The sequence below is a fragment of the Girardinichthys multiradiatus genome, chromosome 17, assembly GCF_021462225.1.
Source record: "Girardinichthys multiradiatus isolate DD_20200921_A chromosome 17, DD_fGirMul_XY1, whole genome shotgun sequence".
NCBI classification, from domain to species: Eukaryota; Metazoa; Chordata; class Actinopteri; order Cyprinodontiformes; family Goodeidae; genus Girardinichthys; species Girardinichthys multiradiatus.
In genome coordinates this window covers 20,933,181-20,959,670 of record NC_061809.1, presented here as the reverse complement: position 1 = coordinate 20,959,670, position 26,490 = coordinate 20,933,181, and the positions used below count along the sequence as shown (strand labels likewise).

The window sequence follows — 26,490 nt, the reverse complement described above, 5'->3', positions numbered from 1 at the left end:
GCAACATATACCCCACCATCCCAGGTTCAAGTCCCGACCTCAGAGACCTATACTGCAGGTCTTCCCCATCTCACCACCCCACTTCCTGTCTGGCTTCTTTGGAAAAATAACTAAAATAAAAGCCTTTAGTGCCGCAAAGAAGAAGAACAAGGTAGTAAACAATGAAGGAAGAAAAGCCTCAAGGGAGGAAAGGAGGAGACTAGGGTGGAGGGAAGGACACATGCACATAAAGGAGGGAAGAAAGGAAAGGAGGACACAGGAGAGTAAAATGAAGGACACAGGGAACAAGGAAGGACACAAAGAAGGAAAAAACACAGGACAAGGTAGGAAGGAAGGAGGGAAGGAAAGGCTTTAAACACATTCTTACCAAGGAAGGCAATAATTTTGGAAGGTGCTGTGTTACTTGCTTAATGAGGAATGCGGGAAACACAAAGGCCAGCTTGTGTTTATTCCCCAAGCCTGACAACAAGAGGAATGAATCCAGGCCATTTTCACTCTGAGCATAACCCCATCAAAGTTTTTCTTTGTTGCCTTCTGATGCAGAAACAAATGCCAAGGCAGAGTCAGGTCAAACAGTAAACATCTGGGTGATGAACAGAGCTTGCTAGCTAAAATATGTGATTTCTTGTAATAATAAAAAGCAGAAAGGTGAAAAAAAAAAAAAAAGCTGAAACAAGGCAGATGGGGTTGTGTGAAGGTATTTTTAGAGGCAGGTCTGCCTCTACATTGGAGATGCACAGCGGGATGTTCATTTCTAGAACAGCATGACAGAAAGTCAAAACTCTGAATGCTGCCTAATCCAACACCGTGGCCTGTTTAACAACATCTTTTTTTAAATGTCTGTCCTGTCAGAAGATAGCAGTCATCAAAATGTGTCATCTTTATTTACAAAAGAAGGAACTAAAGTGAAAGCCACAGGGTAGGTAGCTTTAATATCAAAGGCAGCTTTCATTTTGGTTCATAAACAACTCCAAAGACTCACTGTACTCAAGTGTGACAGAGATAAAATAAACCTTTAGAAGATACTCAGTCATTGTTGTTAACACAATGAGAAGGCGAGAAAGTAAGTTGACTCCAAATCAAAAGTTGCAGCTATTAATAAAAAGCTGTGCCTGATTGTATTTATAGGCTTCAGACATGGCACCATAATTTTAGGGTTTTATTGTTCTTGCTTTGTGTTGGGTGGTAGAGGCCCCGAGAACCGGAGTTGTATTTGTAGTTACAGAAAGTCTAAGCTGGTTTCGTGTTGGTGGTGGTTAGAAGCTACAGTACCAGTTTGGTCCAAACTTGTGTAACCCTTTCAGTTGGGTTTGCCCTTTCAGTGATTTTCGTATCCAACCAGTCATAATGCAAATACATTTGTCAATGTCATGATTGCCATTGAAATTGAGACATTTGATCCTTTGCCTAGAGCAAACCTATGAATATTTAATTATCTGCTAATTACTCATTTTAAAAACCCCTTTTCAATGTATAAATCAATTTATGGCAGTCTTCATACATTTAATCTGGAAAAAGCAAGTAACAGAAGATGGTTGGAGGGATGGACAGACAAATGGTTAGTTGTACTGATGAACAGATGGATAGCTGGAAGAACTGAGAGGGAGTTGGATAGATAGCAAACAGTTAGAGATAGAGAGGGACAGTCAGAAAAACAAATGAATGAGGAGTTAAATGGACAGACATTTTGATATCTGGATGAACGAACAAAGGGATGGATAGTTTGACAGACAGATAGTTGGAAAACAGCTGCAGGGATGGGTTGTTGAATACTTAGAAGCATAGCTGAATGAATAGTGGGAAAGATGGATGCATAATTGCATGGACAAACGGATGACTGGACTGAGTTGGAAAAAGTATGGTTGGATTGACAGACAAAGGGACGAATAGCTAAATAAGCATATAGTTAAACAGAGAAATGGATGGAAAGTTGGATGGGCAGATGGGTTGATAGATGGATGGGCAGCCAGAAAGACATTTCAATAGAGGGACAGTGTGACTGATGAAGAAATAGACAAACAGATAGACCCAAATGTTGGGACCCAGCCATGGATTTCAACATTAAACTCCGGTAATGACTTTCCTGAACTTTCAATATAAATTGCATTTAACTGACTTCCAGCAACTGAGGAAAGGGGGGGTTGCAGCAGACTTCCCATGATGCCACTGTCTGAATAAGAGCAACAAGCCGACCTCTTCCACACCGGTTTTCATCGGGATAGGAGGTGAACAAAGCGCGCTATTGTCTCTTTGCTGGCAAACAGACATAAACTCTTCAACTGGATCCAAGGATATCATACGATTATCGATCATATGCAAAGTTAAGTACGAATGAAATACTGTCTGTGTATCCAGTATTTTCATTCATGAACGGGGAAATTAAGGTGTAAGAATTGCTTACTTTCGCTCTGAGGCTTGCAGAAACAAACTGTCCCAGAGAAGTTCCCTACAGAGAAGTGGTCTCTACGAAGCCGAGCGGAGCGGTCTCCCAGTCTGGAAGGAAGACAACAGAGACCGCATCACCGTGGTAACGGTAACATGCAGTGTGGTTGGCGGACAGAACGGGCCGTCTCTCATCCACAGCCACTGAGGTTAGCTAGAAGCTAACCGTGTGTTTACAGACCGGCCAACAGAACAGCTGCCACTCCCCACAACTAAGGAGGTTAGCTGTAGCTAACCGTTTAAAGACTGTGGACGTTTCTTCAAACTTCTCCGCCTAGGAGAACGTTCCTCACCACAGTTCATGAGGTTAAGTGTTTGGGCAGAATAATATAGAAAGATTTAGATTGAAATGATCTAAACGTTTTTCATTTTATGAAGTTTGGTTTTGTTTGTGTTGAACTCAGCTATCTTGGTGCTAGCAGACTATCTGCAGCACACGTGCTCAGGTTGTGTTCTGTGTTTGTATGTTTTTTTAAAGTTAAGACACACTTTATTAAAGGGTGATTTTAAACAGAAGATTGATCATAACGCGCCGTCCGCGCTTATGCTTTTTAACCCTTTTATCAACGGTAATTTTAAAAGGTGTGTGTTTGATTCTGGTGCTAAGCTATTAGCCTTCTTTGTTAGCTTAACTGCTAACAGCTAAGGACACATGCTTGCTGCTAAATAATATTTACCCAGAAAGGTTTAGTTTTCAATCCAGTAAATAATGTGTCCCTAACACCATTTTTCTAAATTTGATAACTAAGTAAACACCATTAAGCCCAATTTCTCAAAAAAGATTTGCCTCTTTTCAAAATATTCTCTTAATAATATTTCTTCAAATATTATTTCAATAAATAAAGGCAGCTAATGAGACACCGTTGAGAAATGGTCATCCAGAAGGTTGGTTTTATTCAGCAGATCATTTTTAAAATATTATTTTATTAAAATAATATTTTACCTGATCTTGCATTGTGAATGGTTGTCTAATGGTATGCTGGTTATTGCCTAAGTTGGTTCCAAGACTAACTTAACTTCACTTCCAGATCCTTCAAGCTAACCCTTGGTTCTCAAACATAAACATTGCATGTTAATGTTGCATCACTCTTTTCGGTCATGGTTCTCAATCATCTTTAATCAACTTGTTTATATTGTACATAGCCCATTAGTCTTCCCTATTCTTTAATTCTGCTTGGTAGTTAGTTGGATTGTTTTAGCATAGTAAAGAGTTTGTTGATTGAAATATGTTTGACTTTGCGTTGACTTATTTTTGTTAATAAATTCTTGTTTTTTAAGAAATTGTGTGAATTCATTCCGTGTGTGCAGAGATTTGCTGTTCAATAATGTCAGAGCTCATCTCACACCTTTCCATTTTGTCCTAATACTATCGCCTTACTGGGCTGGTATTCACAGGAGACAACCCTTAACAGACTGAAATATTATTTGATAAAATATTAAAATATTAATATTAAATTATATTCTCAGATTCATAATTCCAACACAAAGTTAGATGGCTACTTAGGCAGATGGTTAAAAACACGGATGGATAGTTGAAAGTACAGGGAGCTGGACTGACAGATAGTTGGATGAACAATAGATGGACAAATGGAAGGACACGCCTTACATATCCATACTTCGAAATATTGGCTAGAATGTGCCAGAACCCTGGTGATACAACAAAAGTGTGCTGCACGGCAAACCACATATAAAGATTCTTGAAGCAACAAAAACGACACTACAATGTAATTTCGTTATTTTGCTGCATGAATAGTCGCGGATAATAAGAACATACATCCGTACGTAACCAGTCATAAATATGACCTCTGAAATACAAACAGTCCTAAGAAAGAACAACCTGCTTTGAGCAAGGTTGTTTCTTTCTGCTTGGAAAGATAGATGAAGACTGATGCTTAGTCTTGGTAGTATACATTAACGTAACTGCATTTCCTTTCCTTTCCTGCTGCTACGCAACCATTTCTGACAGTTTCTTCATTTATCAGCTGTCTCTCAAGGAAAGGTCAGAACAACCTTCACTCATTTATTTCAACTCCTTTCCCTGCAATCACACGTTTGAGTCCTCCTTTAGAGTGATTGCTGGCTGTAACACTTCAATGGCTATGGAGGTCTCGTAAGGATGCACTTAATGATGGCGGCTCAGGCAGAGAGAGCAGTAAAGGCACTCGGACCTGTACTGTAGTCTGTATTAAAAACAGTGGGAAATCTTAGAAGTCTCTACAGTACTGGAGGCAAGCATGAAGGTCACAAAAGTCGATAACCAACGGAAATGACTGAAGAAGAATGAAATGAAGGTGTGAAACAGTGAGATACCCTTTGAGGAAAACACAGGAAGAAAAGGTCTCAAGGGAAAAAAAACTGAGAATGAATGTGAGAGAAGTATAAGAAGCCAAGATAAGTTGATAAGTTGGCTCTCTTTTCCTTTTCCATCACAGGCACTTCTGACAGGCGATGTCTGCCAAAAGTGATGGCAGGGTAGGGCCATCATCTTAAACACACCAATGCATCTGGAACATGCACTCATCGGCCACACTATTAGGTACATCTGCTCAAATGCTTGTAAAAGCAGATAGGAAATCAGCCAATCACAATGCAGCAACTTGATGCATGTAGACATCTAGATGTGGTGAAGACGACTTGCACCAGTATGGGGAAGAAAGGGGTTCTTTGCAGAAATATTAATGCACCTCAATGGATTTTAATGGGATTTTATGTGCTAGGTCAGCACAATACAGTGCATATTCTTAAGGTAGAAGGATTTTGTTTGGTACATAAATCTCTGAAGAATTTCTGTGATAAAAGCTGAATACAATGTTCTATTAACTCCTCTTGTGATAAAATTTGACACTGTGTCAGAATTTCTATGCTTCTCTTTTGTTTGTTTTTTTCCAAAATGATGGTGTGAATTATTTTGGGCTTCTGGGTAAAAATGTGTGCCTGCAGTCACGACAAGCCTTTTCACACCTGCCGCCTCCCTCTTGGACGGCGACACAGTGACGGATTGTTTTGTTGTTAGTTGGAGTGTGTATGTGTGTGTCTCAAGACCAGGTGTGAGACAGGACAAGCAGGACCCAAGGCAGACGGAGGCCAGAGAACCAACGAGTCAGTCTTCTCAGAGGTGTGGACCACACCTCTACATCAGCAGTCTATTTTACAACCAGATGGACCAAAACACCTAAATTTCTGGAGATAAGACGCATGAAAATGGCTTAATTAAACTCTCTAGACACGTACCTTCTCACAACAGGGAATTAGACATCCATACACTCCCACACAATGGCCCGCTGCTTTTAATTACACTAATACAAGTCAACCAAGCATACAGACAAGGAGGGAGTCATAAAGCACACAGTAAGAACAAAGAGGGCTGAGAAGAACACAAAAATAGCTGCTTGAGAGATGATTAAGGCAGAAACACTGACAGAGTAAAGTTAAAAAGCAAACAGGACAAACAAAGAGACAAATATAAACAAACAAGAAGAACTCTTAACGCTGTGAGGCTCCTTGTTGCATCAATCTGAGCGCAGGCTCTGGGAGACATCACCCGCTGTCACTTCTCCGGCTCTTATCAGACCAATAACAACATCATACTGCTCAGCAGCAGCCGCTACATACCGAGCCACTCCGTGGAAAGTGTCTGCTGCTCAGAGCTGAGATCAGAGAGGATCTGAGGCTGCTGGTCTTTTCAGATCCAACGGCCTTTTTTGCCTTGCCAGCATTAAAACTACACCTCTCTTCCAGGAACAACACTGCAACAAGAGATGATGTGTAAATATTACCCCCGTCTGAACCGCGGAGATGCAGAAGATCACCTATAAGATTACCTCTGGTCTTAAAAACATCTTGGTGACACAACAATGGATTTGCCACAACCTTCATAGTTTGATGTTTTTCCCCACAGATGATGAAACTGTCTACAATGATCACCAGTGATTTATGTACGTATATATTTTTTGTAAAATAAGTATCTGAATGTCTTAGAAAGTATGATTAGAACGGTTTAAAGCCGTTAAGGCTGAGGTTTTTATAGCTTTTTATTCTGATTAGAAAAGTAAAATAAAATTAAAAAAAAATAAAAAAGTTTGTTTAATGAATTAAACTATTTGCTTTATTTACGATTATTCTTAGTTATGGCAGGACTGGTCCTGCTCCATACCTCAGTCTCTATTGATCTACATCTGCCACCCAAACGTACGTTTTACTCAATCCCTTTGATCCTCCATTATGAAGGTCTCTTCCTCATACCAGCTGTGAATAAGATATTTAAATCTTTTCCCCAAGACTAACAGAACAATAATTACGAAAGAAAAACAAAACAAAATTCTTCTATAAATTGGTTTTATACAGCAAAACAAATCCTTTCAACCACACTGATATTCCAGAAAGGAAGATCTGAGGATTACGAGACACTTTTAATCTCGTATTACAAGCGTATTAGAAAGAAAAGACGTTTGTCAACTTCCATAAGGAATTTGCAAGAAGACACTCTGACAATCATTAAAACCGATGGACACAAAAGATCATCTCTGTGCTCTCTTGCTCTGTTGGCTCTATTATCCATCATCAGAGGCAGACAGTCCATCGTGGTAATTACAGTGACAGACAGGATGTCCTCTAAAAGTCATATGACTAAATAATCCATCACCTCTCGTCACGTCCACAGGCGGATCCATCAAGACAACAAGCCTGAATATATTCATGGGGATGATTGAAAGGAGCAGTTGTTTCGAGTGATATTTCTGTGTGATTACTACTTTAGTGGAAAAAACACTTTCTGTTGAATAATTGTTAATAAAAGTAGATCTTAATCTACTTTTAAAACAAAAACTAGTACTAGAGCCATTTAGTTTCCTTTTAAAGAACTACAGAATATAAATTACAAGTATGTAATAAATATAGCTTAACTTACCAGTATGGGAAAATTGTTTTTTATAAAAATACATGGAAAAAAAAAGCTTTTTGAAAATCAAAACATATTTATGACACCTGAAGTGGAACAAGAACGATTCTATTTTGCAACGAGAATGTGAAAGGTGTACGATGCAGTTGTATTCTGCTGCCTTTACTCAGACACCCATAAATAAAAGTCTATCTGTTCACAATTTCATGAATCCAGCTGTTCAGAGGTTTGTTAGTGAACATTAGTGAACAAAAAGCTTCATGAAGACTAAGGAACACAGCAGATAAGTCAGGAAGGTTATAAAAACAAAACATCTCACAGATCACAAATCTCCCCAGGTAACGAGCCAGTCGGTGTGCGGTAGCACTGGAAGAGCTGCAGAAATCCATGACTCAGGTGGGACAATCTTTTGACAGAACAACTATTAAGCTCTGCACTCGAAAAATCTGACTTTCATGGAAGAGTGACAAGAAGAAAGTCATTGTTGAAAGAAAATGATCATAAGTCCTGTTTGCGACAAACAATTTAACAAACATCTAAAAGATGAAGAAGTTACTCTGGTCAGATAAGACCTTAATTGAAAATTATAGCTGACTTTCAAAACACTAGTTATGGTGAAAAACTAGCACTAAAACAACACCTAAACAATCCATTCCCACAAGAAAACATAGTGGTAGCAGCATCATGCTGTGGGGTTGCTCTTCTTCAGGGAAGCTGGTCTGAGATAATGAGAAGATGGATTCAGATAATTCCTGGAAGAAAACCTATTAAAGGCTACGCAAGACTTGAGACTGGAGTGGAGGTTCACCTTCCTGGAAGACAACAACCCTAAACATACAGCCAGAGCTAAGGTGGAATGGTTTAGATTAAAGTAGATACATGTGTCCAGTCAACATCCAGACCTAAATCCATCTGAGAATCTGTGGAAAGTCTTGAACACAGACACTCTCCATCCAATCTGACTGAGTTTATATCCATAGAAGAATGGGCAGAAACATGTCTAGATGTCCAAAGTTTATCCAGACATAAGCCAAAAGGCTTCCCCCAGTGAAGTGTAAGAACAGAGCAAGAACAAAAGAACCGGGATGCGGCAAACTGAGTAGAAAGTAAGTAGAGTAACTTTTTTTAATCAAACAGTTTCAAGTCAACATTTGTATTTCTGAAAGAGAAATGCTTTACATTGAGACTTCAGCAAACCAGAGATCAGTAGCATTACATACCTAATTAATCTCTCTACCTGTTCTTTTTTCTTTTTTTTTTTAGGCCAATCTAATGACAGGAACACACACAGAGGTAGCCCTAACTTTTAGTAACAGGTATTCGCTTCTTTGATTTGTTTTTACATCCATTTAAGCGAGCTCATCATGTTTTGTCTTATTATCCTTCAGCAAGATAGCTTACTTTGAACTTATGTACAGGAACTGGACATTAAATTTGCATCTTTACAATGAACTGGTATTAAAATAAAGTGCTAAGGGCCTTAAAATGCATGAATTAATGTAAGCCGTAAATGAAAACAATTCATTATGGTTCAGCTCATTTCCAGAGTGTCTAATCTCACCAATCGCTATCTGCTGTAGGTGATATCCTGATACGATTGGCTCAAACAGCACCATGCACTGCCATCAGCTCAAACATCAACCCACACACACACACGTAAGCACATGTCAGCTCCCACACAAACAGCATCAGGAGTTATCTTCGAACATAAATCGATCAGAAGTGCGCTCCCAGGGGAATTACATCATTGCACAACAAATAGCCAATCAGAGACGGGCTGAGATCGCCCGCTCTGTGACCCCATCTACTCTAAGAATAAAGGCAGCAACAATGAGGCTCATGCTAATTCAAGTCTCATCACAAGGTGGTATTGCTATCTCTCTCTGAGGTAACGTTTTTAGTGAATCTGGAGCTATATAACTCTAAAAGATGTGCTGCATTATTACAGTAGCAATACAGATGAAGGAACAGCTCAACACTCATGCCTCAATACAATGTTAAGCTAACTTTGCCTTATTTTCTTTTTATTGTTTGCTTGAAGTGATATTTTAAGGCATGCTAGATTGGGAGGCAGCGATTGCTTCTCTCCATCTGGTCCATTGCCCTAACTCCAGCTCAAAGTGTCAGATGTTTAGTTATTTCTCTGCCTTCCTTAGCAATAATCATCCTTGCAATAAATGCAGGCTTCTCTGTGAACTGCTGGGAAGCTTAGTGAACAGGCTGCAGCAACCAGTTATGCTGCCAGAGTGACGGAGAGCATAGCCTCGAACACAAGCCTGAAGTTCATTTTTCAAATCAGTTGTCCTTTTAAACATTTTGTGTTATATTTGTCATTATTTTTGTCTTTTTTATTTTAGTAAGAGTCCTTAAATCATGTCTCTAAATAATTTTATGTTTTTTCCACATTTTGAACATGAGGAGTATTTTAAACTTTTTTTCTTTTGATGGCTTCATATATATCCCAGTTATTTGTTAGTCAGGGACAGGAATTTAAAATAATTACTCAATGAATTGCTTAAATCTGGTTGTGCAAACCAGTTAGTACTTTTCTAAAGTAATCAATTTTAATATTATAGTCTAGAATTTACAAATTTGAATATTTTACATCTTCTTGTAAATTTAAATATTTTAGTTGGTCCTATAAGTGCAGGGAAATCTCCTTCCAAATAGATAAAAATAAATTGACTTTAAAGTACACCAGAGCCTGCTGAAATCTTGTTCAAAACATTATTTTAATTATGTGCCACGGGTGAGGGGTTGCAGCCCCTCTTCTGCTAGCCTAAGGACATAGGAATTTATTGGAAACATTATGCTGAATAAATAATAAATTAAAGAAAATGTGAGCCAATATTAAAAATAAAATTGTACTGCAGCACAGCTACTGGTAACAGGAAGTTAAAAAGGTAGCCGTTTAAAACTCCCATGTTTCCCTGCTTTAAAAACAAGTTGAAGTGTCTCCGTTTGCTCCCCCTATGTTTATTGATTTTATAGCCCCATGGCAACCGTTAGTCACACAATTACTGCAATGAGCGTTCTCTTTAGTGTTACTCTGGATGTTTTTATTAAAAGACAACATAATAAAAACTCCTTCAGGAAAGAGGCATAGAATGCAAGTGTTTGTTGCAAAAGCATTTGGTAAATACATATACAACTAAACAAGATAGAATATTGTTCAATATGTCACTTATTTCAGAAAGTGAAACTCTTACATTTTTACATGTAGAGTGAAATAGGTTAAGCCTTTATTTCTTGTCATTTTGATGTTTAAAGCTCACAGATAATGAGAACCCAAAATTCAGTGGCTCAGAAAGAGCTACAATACTACAATACTACAATAAAAAAGGGTATTTTAAAAAGAAATGTAAGGCTTCTGAAAAGTATGTTCATTTCTATGCACCTAATACTCATCTTGCATGACTTAATGCAAAAAAACAGCGTGGCATGAAGGAAATCAGCCTGTGGTTCTGCTGAGGTGTAATGTTAGCCCAGGTTGCTTTGATAGCGACTTTTAGGTCATCTGCATTGTTGGGTCTGATGTCTCTCATCTTCCTCTTGATAATACCCCATAAATTCTGTATGGGGTTCAGGTAAGGGGAGTTTGCTGGCCAATCAAGCACAGTAATACATGGTCATTGAAGCAGCTTTTGGTACCTTTGGCAGTGTGGGCAGGTGCCAAGTCCTTCTGGAATGAAAACGGCATCTACATACAGCTTCTTAGCAGAAGGAAGCATGAACTGCTCTACAATTTCCTGATGGATGGCTGCTATGACTGTAGACTTCAGAAAATACAGTGGACCAACACCAGCAGATGACATGGCACCGCAAATCATCACTGACTGTGGAAACTTCACATTGGATTCAATTCCATGTGACTTCTTTGCCTCTCCACTCTTCCTCCAGACTCTGGGACCTTGATTTCCGAACCTAACTTTAATCTGAAAAGAGGACTTTGGATTACTGAGCAACAGTGCAGTTCTTTTTCTCCTTAGCCCAGATAAGACGCTTCTGGATGTTCTCTCTGGTTCAGGAGTGGCTTGAATTGATGAATGCAACATTTGTAGCCCACTGTCTAGGAGTCGTCTGTGCATAGTGGCTCTTGATGCCCCTACTCAAAGCCTCAGTCCACTCCTTGTGAAGCATCCCCAAATTCTTGAATGGATTTTGCTTGACAATCCTCTCTAGGCTGCAGCTACCCCTGTTGGTGGAACACCTCTTCCTACCACACTTTTTCCTTCCACTCAACTTTCTATAATTATGTTTGGATACAGTATTTTCTACAGTGTGACACCATGAGATTCCAATATTTTTCACAATATTCAGATTTTCTGAGACACTATATTTCTTGTAATTGTCATTATCTTACAGATAATGAAAACCCAAATTTCAAACCCGAAAAAAAAATAAGTGTTACCTTGTCATTTCCACGGTGAACTCCACACATATATCTTATGTTAGCATTAGCATACCTTGATATAGCCTCCGGTTGAAACGAGCACAGAGTTGTTTGGGGAGAAGTGCAGATCAGTCACCCAGCCTCCATGTAGAGAGTCCATACCATCTTTACTTTCCCTGGAACAGATCTTCAGTAAAGAGCCATCTTTAACACCCCAGATCTGTGGTGAACAGAAACGTTTTCACACAACATTCATAACCAATCAAACTTTAATGATTAACAACAAAGGTTTTAAACATGGCTTAAAGAAAGCAGTTTTAAAAACCTGTATTAACTGTTATATTGCTATCAGATCCAATAGTAACAGTTAACAGGCAAGCAGTGGATTCTTAAATTCATCAAAGTTCCAGTGTGTTAAATTGAATAACTAATGGAAACTACAAACAGCACTTAACTCAATATGATGGAACTACATTACACTTCAGCAGTTACATTAGAATTGTAGATTAAAGTAATGTTTGTTATGTGGTGTGACAACAAAGGGCAACATTTGTCAAATAAAAAACAACCTGATAGAAAAAAAACAGATTTTTACTTGTATGTGAAATTTACAGATTTTATGCAATCTCAGACAAAGTTACACAGTGGAATTTTAACATTAGGATTTACAGACCCCATTTCAGTTCTATCAGTTTTTAATTGGAGGCAAATTATTACAAAAGTAAATTTTTTAATGAAACCACTTTTCATCTATTGTCCAAACAGTTCTCTTCATTATTGGCCAGTTAGGTCAGCTAGACTGAACCCTTAACAGCCAGTTAAAAAAAAACATTTCAGGGAGATCTTCAGATTTTTTAGATCCTTCAGATCCTGGTTGATCTTTTAAAAGCAAAACATGCCTTATTACATCCAACTTTGTATTTTGTACATGCTGAACACGTAGATCAGAAGTATAAAGATAAGTAGTCATTGTTTCCCCATGGGCATCATTTTCAAATTGTTTACAAGTATGTGAACTCATGTCGCATTTAAATAGCTCATTGATCCTAAGCTCCAGATAAACGGGGAATTGATCCTGGTCTCCTGCAGCGGATAGCACTTTTTCAGGTGTGATTTTACGGCATGTCTGTCAGCAGTAACTTAACCTGACAGAAATGCAGAGAATTAAACGTCAGGAAAAAGTATCCAGGCATCCCAGATTATTTTTTTATCTGCAGCGTATAGGTTTTGATCCAACACTGTCCATACCAAACACCTGAATGTGTGTAAGGTCTTTTATAAAAAGGTGCAAACGTTATTATTCAGGGTTTCATTTTTGTTAACTGATTCTAACAAATTGGAAGGCACATCTGATAACCACTTGGAAGTAATTGCAGTAGTATAATCTCACAAATCCAAATTTAAAGTTCAGCGCATTTATTCAGCAGTGGAAAAAAATACTCATCTTAGGAAATAAATGTTTTTAGAAAAGCTCAACACTGTCTAGATGTCTGGTTCTTCTCTCTTCTCTTCAGCCTTGGGGAGTAGGATGGCCGTGAAAAATGCCGACTGTGTGTCAAGCGAAACCATTTCTTGCTGATATGACTATTTATTAGCAAAATGTTACCAAACATGTCTTAATACATATGGGGCCCGTATGGGTAGACAACGGGCTGTATAAGAGACCGTCTCTTGGTTTCATAGTGGCCCCAAACCCTCTGAATAGGTTTGATAAAGGATAGGTGAAAGCAAACGTGGACCCATATTGAGTGTAGATGAATAAGCAAATATTACAATAAATTTGGCAGACACAACCTCGCTATGATACTCTGTGTTTTATGAGCATAACATTATTTTTGGAGTCTTGATATTTTGGTTGCAAGGCTTGTCTCAACCTAAAGAGGGCCTAATAGAAGAGCATTTAAATTGTTTTTTGTTGTGTTTTATGAAATAGAATATTAGTTCTACAAACCTCAAACTGGGTTTTAAAGCCCAGAAGTACTCAATTAAAGTTTGAGCAATCTAAGTAGATTTGTCAGTAGATATGATCGAATGCACTCCAGATTTATTTAAAAGCAAGTGATATAGCTCTTTATTCTTAGTCAAATCAGTTACAAACTCCGGGGTTGTCAGCAAGCTTTTATGTACCGCCATATTTTGTGCACAACACAGAAGAGCACCCATTCCCCACTGGCTGAACAGGTAAAAAAAAGCAATAGAAAAATCCTCCAGCGCCACCCTTTAGCAGGATGCCACCCAGGGTAAGAAGTCATATTGCACTACAGATGTCTTGCAACTGCAGAGGCATATTTGACACAAACACATTACACAAACAGTTCAATCCGTTTTTTGACATAACCGACTCCTGAATTTCACATAATTGGATCTGATGGATTGAGTCATTTCTAAATGCTGAAACCTTTAAACTCAAAAGGCCAACATAGAGCACTAACCGTCTCTTAACTGCTGCACCATTTTCTTTTGCAGCCAGATTGTTGTTCTTATTCACTTAGACTGTTTATTTAACTGGGATATTCTTTTCTGCACAGGCACTTCAGGACTGCAGAGACTCTCCTGCTCCTCCCTCTGCCAGACGTCTCATCCCCTCGTGCAACTCTCAACGTCTTAGTTTGCACCTCCTCCTGGAAGGAACCCTGGCTCCTGTCTTTCATCTCAACGCCTCCCTATGTGCATGCACTGCAGTAATAATGATGTATCAGTGAGCACTTACCCTAAATGAGTGATGACATGTAATTAGATGATGATTTCTGGGAATAAATGTTGACTACTTTAATTGCTTTTTGTATTCTGAACAGGAAATTAGATGGTTTGAGGCGCTGTCACTGACGTCAGTCTGCACTGCAATCCCTTTAATTTAACACTGCTAAAGCAAATGAGATGGCTGAATTTTGTGAGTACACACCCGGATCTCTCCGTTGTCGTCTCCTGTGGCGAGGCGTTTGCTATCCCAGGAGAACCGGCAGCATCTGACACACTCTTGGTGGCCAGTCAGCGTGAAGGCACACTGCCACGTATCGCAGCTCCACAACTAAGGATTAGGTGAAAAACAAAATCAATTATGCAAATTCAATTACGCAGAGGCAACAGCCCTTTCAGAACTGAAATTAGTTACAAAGTCCTACATATTCATGTGAACCTGCTTTTTATGAAGAACCTAAAATCTTTTCTAAACAAAATGAAAAAATCGAGGATTCAGAATACAAACTGTGTGCCATCTGTGTTGTATAAACAAACATAGCACCGTTTGCTCATACAGTGCCAGTCGTCGCACTGATAAATCTTGCACAGCTCACTTTATGAAGCTAAAGCTCCTTTGTTTTAACTTTTTCTCCTCATCAGTTGTCCTTTCTTTCTTACCTCCTTCATCGCCATCTTTGCACATTGTGTTGCATAAGAAATAACTCAACCTCTAATTATGCACTTCATTTGGCAGACAACACTGCAAACAACATTGGGAAAAGGGGGATAAGGATAAGAAAAGAATACAACAGAGCACTCTGTGATGCTTCCGAAAGACTTTAAAGGCTACACTTCATGGTTTGACCTCGAGACAGATGGAAACCAGGGACGTTTGTGGTTGAGTACTCTTTGAGTTGGGGCTTTTCTGGCTCATAAAAACAGTCTGGAGAGCAAGGACAATGTTGCTGGCTGTTGACCAGACAGATAAACACACACCTCAAATATGATCTATGCCAAATCTGTAAAAACACACACTAGCTGTGAGAATCCGGGTTGGCGCGCATCCAGACCCAAATTCCCATATGAAACTTGGTAGCAGTGGCTCCTGATTGAGTTATTTAACAAAAGGTGGAAAGATTGACTTGGAATTGGTTTTGGTGCTGGAGTGAAAACTGTTAAAAACAAGGATTACATAACTGGTGGAGACCCTGGAGCAAAAGCTATAATCCCAATGCTGGACAATGATTCATGATGAGAAGAAGCCAGTATTACAGACCATGCTGTGTCCTACATAACACAGTGCAGCTCACTCTGAAATGAATTTAAAAGGACTGTATTTGCAGAAAAGTGCATCACTCTCAGCTTTTTTCAGTCAAAGTCAGCCCAAAGTCATGCACAATGGTGTTGGTACACAGCAACCTGGCAAAGGCTATATCCAAAGAGGGTGGTAGGTTGGTGGTGGGCAGCTAACCTGCTGGGCTGGTTGGCCTGCGGGGCCTTGAGTTGCATTCGGACGTAGGACAGACTAACTCACCAGGCCTGCAGCCATCTGATGCCAGTCTCTAAGTGCTCCGGCTTCCCTGCATAAGAAACTTTTACCCTCATGACATCACTTTAAGCAACATATTATTGCATACGCCCCGTGAGGAAACAGAGACGAGAAAGCTTTGAGAGAGGACGCTGATGTGTAATAGGTCACACTGTCACTCTAGGCAGAAATAGATATGTCACGTCTCATGAGTACGTGTGTGTGTGTTTATTAGTGTTGAACCTTAGCGGTCTTGTCAGCAGAGGTGGTTGCAAAGAGACATCTGTCTAGCGAGACGTGACAGGACAGAATGGCTCCCTGATGAGCCTCGATGTCCTGTAGCCTCTCCCCGCTCTCAATGTCCCACACCTGGTAGAGAGCAGATGAAGGACAGATTATTTATGATCAGATGTTACCTGGCTGTTAAATGTAGTGATCATGTGTGCATTTCAGTGTGTGTGTGTGTGTCAGTCTCACCTTCACAGTTCCATCAAAGGACCAGGAGAGCAGTTTTGAGTCATTTGTTGAGTCGGAGAGCAAAGAGAAGCACCGAACTTGCTCCTTGTGACCCCGAAGTACTTTACATTCACCTGATTTCCACTTCCACACCTACACGGAATAATAAGGAGAGCATTCTGTCAGCCGGCACCTCGTACTTCAGATTAGACTTACACGTCTGAAATCAGGACAGCTTCAGTTAACTTTTGGTAAACAATTTTTAAATTTAGAAAAAGTGGTTCAAATTATCTCAACATTTATACAAAAGCTACACTTTTTAGGACATGTGGTTGCTTTTTGGTATTGATTGAAAGTTACAGCTAATCTGGAGCAGCTTTTAAATGTTTCACATCATTTCATAGATGATTTTGTAGACACATCAGAATAACTGAAGGAATGTCATACAAATGGATCAGTACTGTCATGTGCAGAGCTATATGATTACAAGTAAGGGGGCTCAAGTTTTTTCATAGCTAATTTTCAAAGTACAAACACAAAGGCTAAATATGAAATTATCCGATATTTCTACATGCTTTAGATATAGAACCCAGAAGGAAACAAATGGACAATTAAATTAATTAAATCAAATTTTTTTATCAAATCTCCCCAGACTGCAGGAAACCCTGAAAAGTACTGGACCAAAATGCTATGCAGATAATTTCTTTTTACTAAACATCTAGCTTTGGTTTAATAGAAACAGTGTGGTGGAAAACCCAGTTTTCACCATTATGACTCTAATATTCAATGATCAGTCTTGAAAAAACCTTTTCACAAATATCTGGTGCAGATATTCAATTCAATTCAGTTTATTTATATAGCGCCAATTCACAACACGTCATCTCAAGGCACTTCACAACAGTCAAGTACATACATTCCAATTAATCCTAACCATTGAACAGTACAGTCAGATTCAGTTATTAATTCAAATTGGATAAAAAGTTTTTCTATCTAAGAAAACCCAGCAGATTGCATCGAGTCAGTAACTTGCAGCATTCATTCCTCCTGGTTGAGCATGTAGAGACAGTGGACAGTCACTGGTGTTGACTTTGCAGCAATCCCTCATACTGAGCATGCATGCAGCGAGAGTGGAGAGGAAAAACTCCCTTTTAACAGGAAGAAACCTCCAGTAGAGCCAGGCTCAGTGTGAGCGGCCATCTGCCATAACCGACTTGGGGTTAGAGAGAACAGAGCAGAGACACAGAGAGGAGAAAGAAGCACTGATTCAGGAGTCCTTTCTATGGGAAGGAAAAGTAAATGTTAATGGATGTAGCTCCTTTAGTCATTTCACCTAGAAAGAAAGAACAGATAATCTCTGACCCAGTTTTCAAGGTTAGAGTCTGAAAGAGCACATATAATTAGTTACAGTAAAAGCTCAGTCAATCGCCATGTCTAGGAGAGAGAAAGGTTTAAACACTGAAAGACAGGGCTATGTGGATCATCGGTAGAGGGTGAGCATTAAGTTGTTGCCAGCAGAAGCTCGGACGATTCCCCTCTCCAGAAAGGTGTCACAGGCAGACACAGAGCCAGGCCAGGTGTAGCTTCTAGAAAGAGAAAAGAGAGAACAAGGTTAAAAGCTGAAATAACAGCAAATAATGCAGAATTGGAGAGTAGTGTGAGAATGTAGCGAAGAGGGTGAAAGTGGTCATTATGTCCTCCAGCAGCCTAAGCCTATAGCAGCATAACTACACAGATAGTTTCAGTTCAGATTATTTAGTTAAACGGCGCTTATTTACAACAATGTCGTCTCAAGGCACCCCACAAAGGGTCCCACTGATGGTCATTGTTATACTAAAAACCACAAGGATTGGGATACATCCCTCTGTCAGACTGAATATAACCATTGGAAAAGAGAAGGGGTCATACAGATAGCAGAAATGGAGGGTGTGTTTGCACCTCAACCATAACTGAGCCGGTTTAGGCTAAACCTGACTCCCCCTTACTCCAACCAACAGGGAGGGAGGAAGGCTCCCTCCCTGATAACCTAAGCCACTCTAACTATAAGCTTTATCAAAAAGGAAAGTTTTAAGCCTAGCCTTAAAAGTAGACAGGGTGTCTGTCTCACGGACTAAAACTGGGAGCTGGTTCCACAGGAGAGGAGCCTGATAACTAAAAGATCTGCCTCCCATTCTACTTCTAGAGACTCTAGGAACCACCAGTAAACCTGCAGTCTGTGAACGAAGTTGCTTTGTTAGGAACATATGGAACAATCAGATCTCTGATGTATGATGGAGGTAGATCATTAAGGGCTTTATATGTGAGGAGGATAATTTTAAATTCTATTCTGGATTTAACAGGGAGCCAATGAAGGGAAGCTAAAACAGGAGAAATATGATCTCTCTTTTTAATTTTCATCAGAACTCTTGCTGCAGCATTTTGAATCAGCTGAAGGCTTTTAACTGCATTTTGTGGACATCCTGATAGTAAAGAATTACAATAGTCCAGCCTTGAAGTAACAAATGCATGGACTAGTTTTTCAGCGTCACTCCTGGACAGGATATTTCTAATTTTGGCAATGTTCCGGAGGTGAAAGAAGGAAATCCTAGAAACCTGTTTAATATGGGATTTAAATGACATGTCCTGGTCAAAAGTAACACCAAGGTTTTTTACTTTATTACCGGAGGTCAATTTAATGCCATCCAGGTTACGTGACAAAGCAGTTTCTTTTTTAAAGACTCCGGTTCAAAGACGACAACTTCTGTCTTGTCTGAATTTAGAAGCAAAAAATTTAAAGTCATCCAAGTTTTTATATCTTCAAGACATGCTTGTAGTCTATCTAACTGGTTGGGCCCATCAGGATTTATGGATAAGTAAAGCTGAGTATCATCAGCGTAACAGTGAAAATTGATCCTATGCTGCCTGATAATTTTACCTATTGGAAGCATATATATATATAGTAAAGAGAATTGGCCCAAGTACTGAACCCTGTAGTACTCCACAATTAACCCTGGAGTTTAAAGATGATTTATCATTTACATGAACAAACTGGAATCTGTCAGACAGATAAGATTTAAACTAGTCTAGCGCTGTTCCCCTGATCCCTACAGCATATTCCAGCCTTTTTAAGAGAATATTATGGTCGACTGTATCAAATGCAGCACTGAGATCTAACAGGACAAATACAGACACAAGTCCATTATCTGAGGCCATAAAAATATCATTAGTGACTTTCAGCAAAGCTGTTTCAGTGCTATGATGAGCTCTGAAGCCTGACTGAAACTCTTCAAACAGGTCATTGCTGTGTAAATGCTCACGCATTTGATTAGCAACTATTTTCTCAAGAATTTTAGATAAGAATGGAAGATTGGATATAGATCTGTAATTTTTCAAATCATCTCGATCATGCAAAGGTTTCTTAAGTAAAGGTTTAATTACAGCTAACGTAAAAGCCTGTGGTTCTGATCCATTTACTAAAGATAGATTAATCATATCTAAAATGGGGCTGGTAATCAGAGGGAACACTTCCTTAAATAATTTGGTTGGGATTGGGTCAAACATACAAGTTGAAGGTTTAGATGAAGCTAATATTTCTGATAACTCAGGAAGCTCCACAGGATCAAAACAGTCCAAACACAGATCAGGTTCTACAGTTACTTCCAATGCTGTCTCACTTGCTGAGGATGAAGTAATCATCTTCGGGAGTATGTCAAAGATTTTATTTTTAATAGAATACATTTTATTTAAGAAGAATCCCGTAAAGTCATGACTCCTAAGAGCTAAGGGAATGGATGGCTCAACAGAGCTATGACTGTGTAAGTTTAGCAACTGTACTAAAGAGAAACCTAGGATTATTCTTGTTCTCTTCTATTAATGATGAGAATTAAGCTGTTCTAGCTTGGTGAAGTGTCTTTTTATACAACAGTAGGCTATTTTTCCAGATTAAGTAGGAATCCTCTAGGTGTGTAGAGCACCATTTTCTCCAATTTTCTAACATTGTTCTTTAAAGTACAGAGCTCTAAATTAAACCAAGGAGCTGGCCTTCTATGAATAATTATCTTCTTTTTCAAGGGGGCTGCATTGTCTAATGCACCAAGCAATGATGAAGTAACCCTATGAACAAGAGAATCAATTTGTGAAGGGGAAGAAACAAAATTATTGCCCTCCACTGTGCTTTTCAGTGATGATGAGGAGATTAAAAGTGGAACAGATTCTTTAAAGGTTGTTACAGCATCGTCTGATAATGATCTACTATAAAGAAATTTTCTTTCAGGTGTGGAGTACTTGGTTAAATTAAACTCAAAGGTTATTAAGAAATGGTCAGACAGGACAGGGTTATGAGAAAATATTGTTATGTCTTTACACTCAATGCCATTTGTCAGCACAAGGTCAAGAGAATGAAGACAAAGGTGGGTAGGTTTGTTAATGTTTTGATGAAAGCCAATTGAGTCTAAGATAGCATTAAAGGCTATATTTAGGCTATCACTTTCAGTGTCAACATGAATGTTAAAATCCCCCGATATAATAACCTTATCTGTATTTAACACTAAATCAGATAAAAGGTCTGAAAACTGATCTAAAGATTGAGAGTACGGGCCTGGTGGACGGTACAAAAGAACAAACAGAAGTGGTTTTAGTGCTAAGTAATTTGGATGAGGAAAACTAAGGATTAAATATTCAAAAGAGTTGTAGCTATTGATTGGTCTGGGACTAATCAATAAATCAGACTGAAAGATGGTTGCTACTCCTCCTCCTCGCCCAGTACTTCGAGGAATGTGAAAATTTAAATAATTAGTAGGAGTTGACTCATTTATAGTAACATAATCCTCTTGCTGCAGCCAGGTTTCTGTTAGGCAAAATAAATCAATCTGATTGCCACAAATCAGGTCACTAACTAGAAAAGTCTTTGAAGAGAGAGATCTTATGTTCAGTAAGCCACATTTAATTGTTTTATTTTTATTTTTAGTCTGAGTTGTGTTTATTTTTATGAGATTTTCCTGATTTCCTCCTTTTAGATTATTTTTTAATCTATTCAATTTTGGCCGTTGGGGAGACACTGTCTTAATAGGGTAATATTTATGTAGGAGACTGACTGCACAATTTCAATTGTAGACCTTGAATTTCATCTTTAGCCCAGAAGTAGAAGGTAAATACAAAATGCAGATGTGGGGTGAAAACTCTAGGGCAGCAGATCCAGATCCGCTGCATTATGCATGCCAGGAAATACATCAGCAGAAACCGGGAAGCATCTGAACTCAAAGATGGCCACGGGACAGACGGAGGCAACAATCAATCATATCCCGCTGCACAATGTTGCCTTTTTCCCTCCTTTATTGGACTGAAGGTTAAAATCCATCATCAACCAACATCAGTTTCATTTACATTCACTTTGCGTTTGTATTACCATTTAAATACACCCTTCCATTTCCTTGCAAGCACATGTCAAGCAGCATGAATCTGAATATTTTCTGAATAAGCGGCGGACGGCCTGAGAATAGTGATGCTGCAGGCGGCAGCTGGATGAATACAAAATGAGGCACTGTGTTGTCGGAGGGGGAATGGAGTGCTGCAGTGGACTGGTCTGTGGGCAAAAACCGAAAGATGGAGACGAAGGAAAAGAAAGGGATGAGAGGAGAGCAGGGAGAGGGAAAATAAGCAACAGAGCATGAAAGGTGGGGTCGACGGAGCGCAACAGCCTTATATGCACACACATACAGTATTTATTTATACACAAACAGAGGGAGTTGCATGTGGTCAACAGAGGAACAAGAGGGAGATAAAGAGCTGAGTGGAGGAGGTATGAAGAATGGAGGGGTGAGGAGGCCAATGGAGAATTTAACAGGTTGGGGAGGGGGTTAAAACACCAGAGACTTAAACACTGCTGATGAATGATTCAGCGCAGCAGGTATTTTACTCAAGGTGAAGTATCAGCATGGAGGCGTAAAGCTTAATCAATAACTGGGAAGAAAAATGGGAAGCAAGTTGGTAGAGGAGGTGAAAGACTGTGCCATTAAACTGAGAGGAAATAAAAGTGAGGGATGGGTGGGGGAAGAGAATGACAAATGGGAAGTGGGGAAACAATTAGCTGGCACAACAAAGTACAACAGTGAGGAGGAGGGAAGCATAACCTACCCTGATGGTGGTGTCCTCGGATGAGGTGATGAGTGTTTGTCCGTTCTGGCAGAACTGGCAGTGAAGCACAGTCTTAGTGTGTCCCAGCAGAGTGGCTAAAAGCTTCCCAGAGGGCAGCTCCAACACCTGGAAGGAGCAAACAAGGAAACATTAGCAGCTCAAAGACTCTCCCATAAAGTCTGCACACAACAAACCACAGTTTGGATATGTGTTTAGAAAGGAGTGAAGGATATTGCTGCCTGTGTATTTAGCATGGAGTTGAGGTAGGGCAAAGAAAGAAAATTTTTTTGTTTTAAGTAGATTATTTCAGTTTGGTCTGGACGTCTGGAGATGCTTTGATATTCAAGACACTGCTCCAAATACACAATCATGTCTTAAGATGGTTTTATAGCATAGTAGTACAGAATACTTAAAAATACATTGGAATGTATTATATAATATTAAAGAGTATTTAAAGTTGTTCAAGCAGTATGGCCTGAAGACCTCTGCAGACCCTAGGTGATCTTACAGCTAAATACTAATACATATTAGCCACCATGAGAGCAGGGCCCATGGTGCTTCATGGTGCACCAGCTCTGTCCAGAACAGGCTGATTAACATCACTATCCTATACAAAGGTTTTAAAAAGCTATGTTTTCAAAACTGCTAGACTTATCAGAACATTTAGTATAACAGTCCTTTAATGAGACGGCGGAAAAGCACCTAAGTGACCTAATCCTAACCCCAAAGTAACCCTTTTGAAACTACAGTTGGGTGTTAAGCAGGCTGGCCATCAAGCAGATAGCCTGATTAATTAAGCAGCTGATACTAGCTTGGTACAACATAATTGTTATAAGGTACAACACTTTAAATAGGTCCAAATTTACCTGAAGAGTATGCTTCATTATCAGACTAACAATAAATAAATGTTATAAATAAAATTATTGTAACTATAATGATTAATCTGTTATATTGCTTTTGCTCCCGTAGAACTCATTCTTCCTCTTCTGTTTTATACATTTCTGTTTTAAATTTTAGTGTAAATACTGTGAAAAAATAAAACATGTTATTATTGAATTATTGAATCTGCCCCAGATTCTTGAATGATTTGCTTCGCAATGCACTCAAGGATTTTCATTTTTTCCTTCCACTCAACTTTTCATTAATATGCTAGGGCAAATAACCGAACAGAGAGCTTCTTCAGCAACAACCATTTGTGGCTTACCTTCCCAGTGGAAGGTGTCAATGACTGTCAAGTCAGCAGTTTTTCTCATAACATAATATTTCCATATTAAAAATCAAGTATTTCTATCCTATGTGAAATTCAAATGTTCAGAGAGATTTTCATTAGCTAAAAGCTATAAAGGCAGCACCTTGATGCAGTGGTTAGCTGTGGTAACTTGCAGCAAGAAGTTCCCAGGTTCAAATCCTTTGGATTGGAGTTTGCATGTCCTCCACATGCATCTTGGGTAAGGGTTACTTCGGCTTCCTAACACAACCCAAAGGGGACAGGTAGGCTACCTGGTTGCTCAAAATAGTTGTCTATCTGGAGATAGACATCAATCCCCCCAAAAACCCCACACAGATAAGTTATTATAGACAACAGATAACTTATTTTATATAATGTTGCAACAAGTCTCCCTTGAAAATGAAATTAAGCCTGTATAAATAAAGGTCAAATAAAAAAAAATGGATTCATGAAAGCAACAATTTTGGAAATTTGGGAGCTGCAAATTTATAGTGATGACTATCGCTCTCATTTGGTGGTACCACAAAGAACTGATGCTGTATTTAAGCATAATTTACGGTCTGAACAATAATACAATTGGGAGCCATGGGGCATCACGGACACTTACAGTTGTTATTAAACAACTGGGCAGGTGACTGGGATCAGATGATTTTCAACATGATCGGACCTGATCGGCTGATCAGTTTAAAACTCAAAAATCTGATATTTTTCCAATCAGAGAACACACCCTAACTAAACTTTAATACGTAGCAGAAACAACTTCTCTCTTCTGTGCTGCCTCTGAGGGAAGAGGTATGAAAGTTAGCCTTTTTCAGTAGAAGTGAGTTGTTCAAAAATAAAGTCAAAGGAAGCACAAAGCTGTAAGAAGTTATTTTTGAGTGGAAATGACTTTCTACTGAGGTACTTTGGCTTTCAGTCAGGGCTGCTACATTTAAACAGGGAGTCAAGTGAGCCCTGAGAAGCCTTTCTGTATTACAGCAAAGTTGCCTCGTTTTATCCTTTTAAGCTTTCAACCTCGGTCTGTTATGAAATATGCTGGATTTGCAGATGTTGGAGGCCTTTTGAAAATCTCAGAGTTAATGTGTCTTTTCTTGGCAACAAACACACAAACGTCTATTAACAGTTAGGATTACTAATCCTAGTTGATTATATAATAATTCAAAAGGGCTTAAAATGTCAGCCTTTAATTATTTTGTCGTAATTTAAACTCAATAGTAAAACCGTCTTTTACAGTGAGTCCTCTGTCTCACACACAGTGTGATGTCACCTCTTCCTGTAATATATATAAATAATCATCAATTAAGATAGGAAGGCTTGGAAAAAAAACCATTTCAATGCTTTTTTTTATATTATAGCTGTTAAAGAGAAAATATTTTACTATATCAGAGTAAAAAAAATCTAGGCCAATCACCTTTGGCAAACTGTAAAATACTGATATTAATATTTGTTTAAAAATATTAATAAAAGGGGCAATTATAAACATGAACTGATATCTGTAAAAGTGACACAAAAATATCCAGTGCTTAGGGTAGCCTGTAAGGCATAGCTTACATAGCCTGAAGAATACCATATGGGCAAAAAGCCCCTTCAACTGCAGAATCCCTGGTTCAGTTCCAAACTCACTGGACATGCTAGATGTCATTCCACTGCCCTCTTTTCTATCCCATCCTAACTCTATTTTTGGACTAAAACCTACCCCCCTGTAATATACAACAAAGTGTAACTAGTAATTAACTACTGAAGCAAAAATCAACTAAAAGTGCAGCACCAGCCCTAGGAGATCCAAGGAAAGCTCAGAAACATAATAACATTTGGGATTTCACCAGGCTCTAAAATATTCAGAACTCACATGAGAGTGATGAAATGTCTGAGCAGACCAAGCCTAAGGCCATGCCAACCAAGTTCAACAAACGTCAACTACTAGGATGCAAGCGGCAGAGACTGCGAGGATGCCGTAGGATGTTTTTCTTAGTTGAGGACTTCCAGTGTGGCGCAAGAAAGAATACGAAAGAGTGAAAAAGGATTTTTCAAACAGATTATACCCTGCCTTGCAAAAGTAATTATACTCCTTAAAATCTGAAAGATTTTTTTCAGATTGCAAAAACAAACTTTGTGTTTTACTGGAATAGGAATAAAAAAAAAAAACTATACTAAAAAGTGTGGCATGCATTTCCATTCAGAACTTATGAGTCCATACTCTGCAGCACAACCTTTAGCCGCAGTAACACTATAACATTACGTGCTACTTTGTGTTGATCTATTACTATTAATACACAATAAAGTTAAATAAGGACTGGGGCTGCAGTGTGACAAAATGTGAAAACGTTTGAATGCAAGGAACTGATTTAAAGTGGAAAATGAATCAATGGGTGTTTTTAATGTTACAATCAATTGTTGAAACGAGGTGGAAACATGTCTTTCCTGCAGGATTAGATATACTATGAACTCAATAATGACTACAATGATCTATTATTAGTCTTCCAAAAAAAAGGAATCATTGACTCTTAAATTGTCTAAAGGGAAGAATTTCTACTCTATCTCCACCATACGATACCTGCACCCTGCCTGTGCACTGAGCTACAGCCAGCAACACCTCCCTGTAGGAGGTCAGCAGTCGATGGATCCTGCAGCCAACTGTCCTCAGCACCTGACTAGCTGTCAGCCCTGACACCTGCCACAACACAAACATGCACACATAATGCATTCCTACTCACACACTGACTGCTCTTTACTGCACATTTCCATTCAAAGCTGCCCCT

At 39.0% G+C, this 26,490-nt stretch overlaps 1 protein-coding gene and 1 long non-coding RNA gene across 3 annotated transcripts in view; one reads left to right on the top strand and one right to left on the bottom strand.

Moving 5' to 3' along the window:
- The window catches only part of apaf1 (apoptotic peptidase activating factor 1), a 59,346-nt gene that overhangs the window by 10,079 nt on the left and 22,777 nt on the right, over positions 1-26,490 (bottom strand). The window contains exons 22-26 of the mRNA XM_047389263.1: positions 22,504-22,629; positions 16,417-16,548; positions 16,183-16,308; positions 14,635-14,760; positions 11,806-11,952 (exon numbers count right to left, since the gene is read on the bottom strand). Coding sequence (XP_047245219.1) covers positions 11,806-11,952; positions 14,635-14,760; positions 16,183-16,308; positions 16,417-16,548; positions 22,504-22,629 — 657 coding nt within the window. The remainder of the gene's footprint in view (positions 1-11,805; positions 11,953-14,634; positions 14,761-16,182; positions 16,309-16,416; positions 16,549-22,503; positions 22,630-26,490) is intronic.
- On the top strand, positions 5,676-14,505 carry LOC124882745. Of its 2 annotated transcripts, XR_007041982.1 has the most exons (3): positions 5,676-6,377; positions 7,678-7,735; positions 14,261-14,505. It is a non-coding gene; the product is annotated as an uncharacterized LOC124882745 (long non-coding RNA). The 2 variants fall into 2 exon arrangements; XR_007041983.1 differs by lacking the exon at positions 7,678-7,735.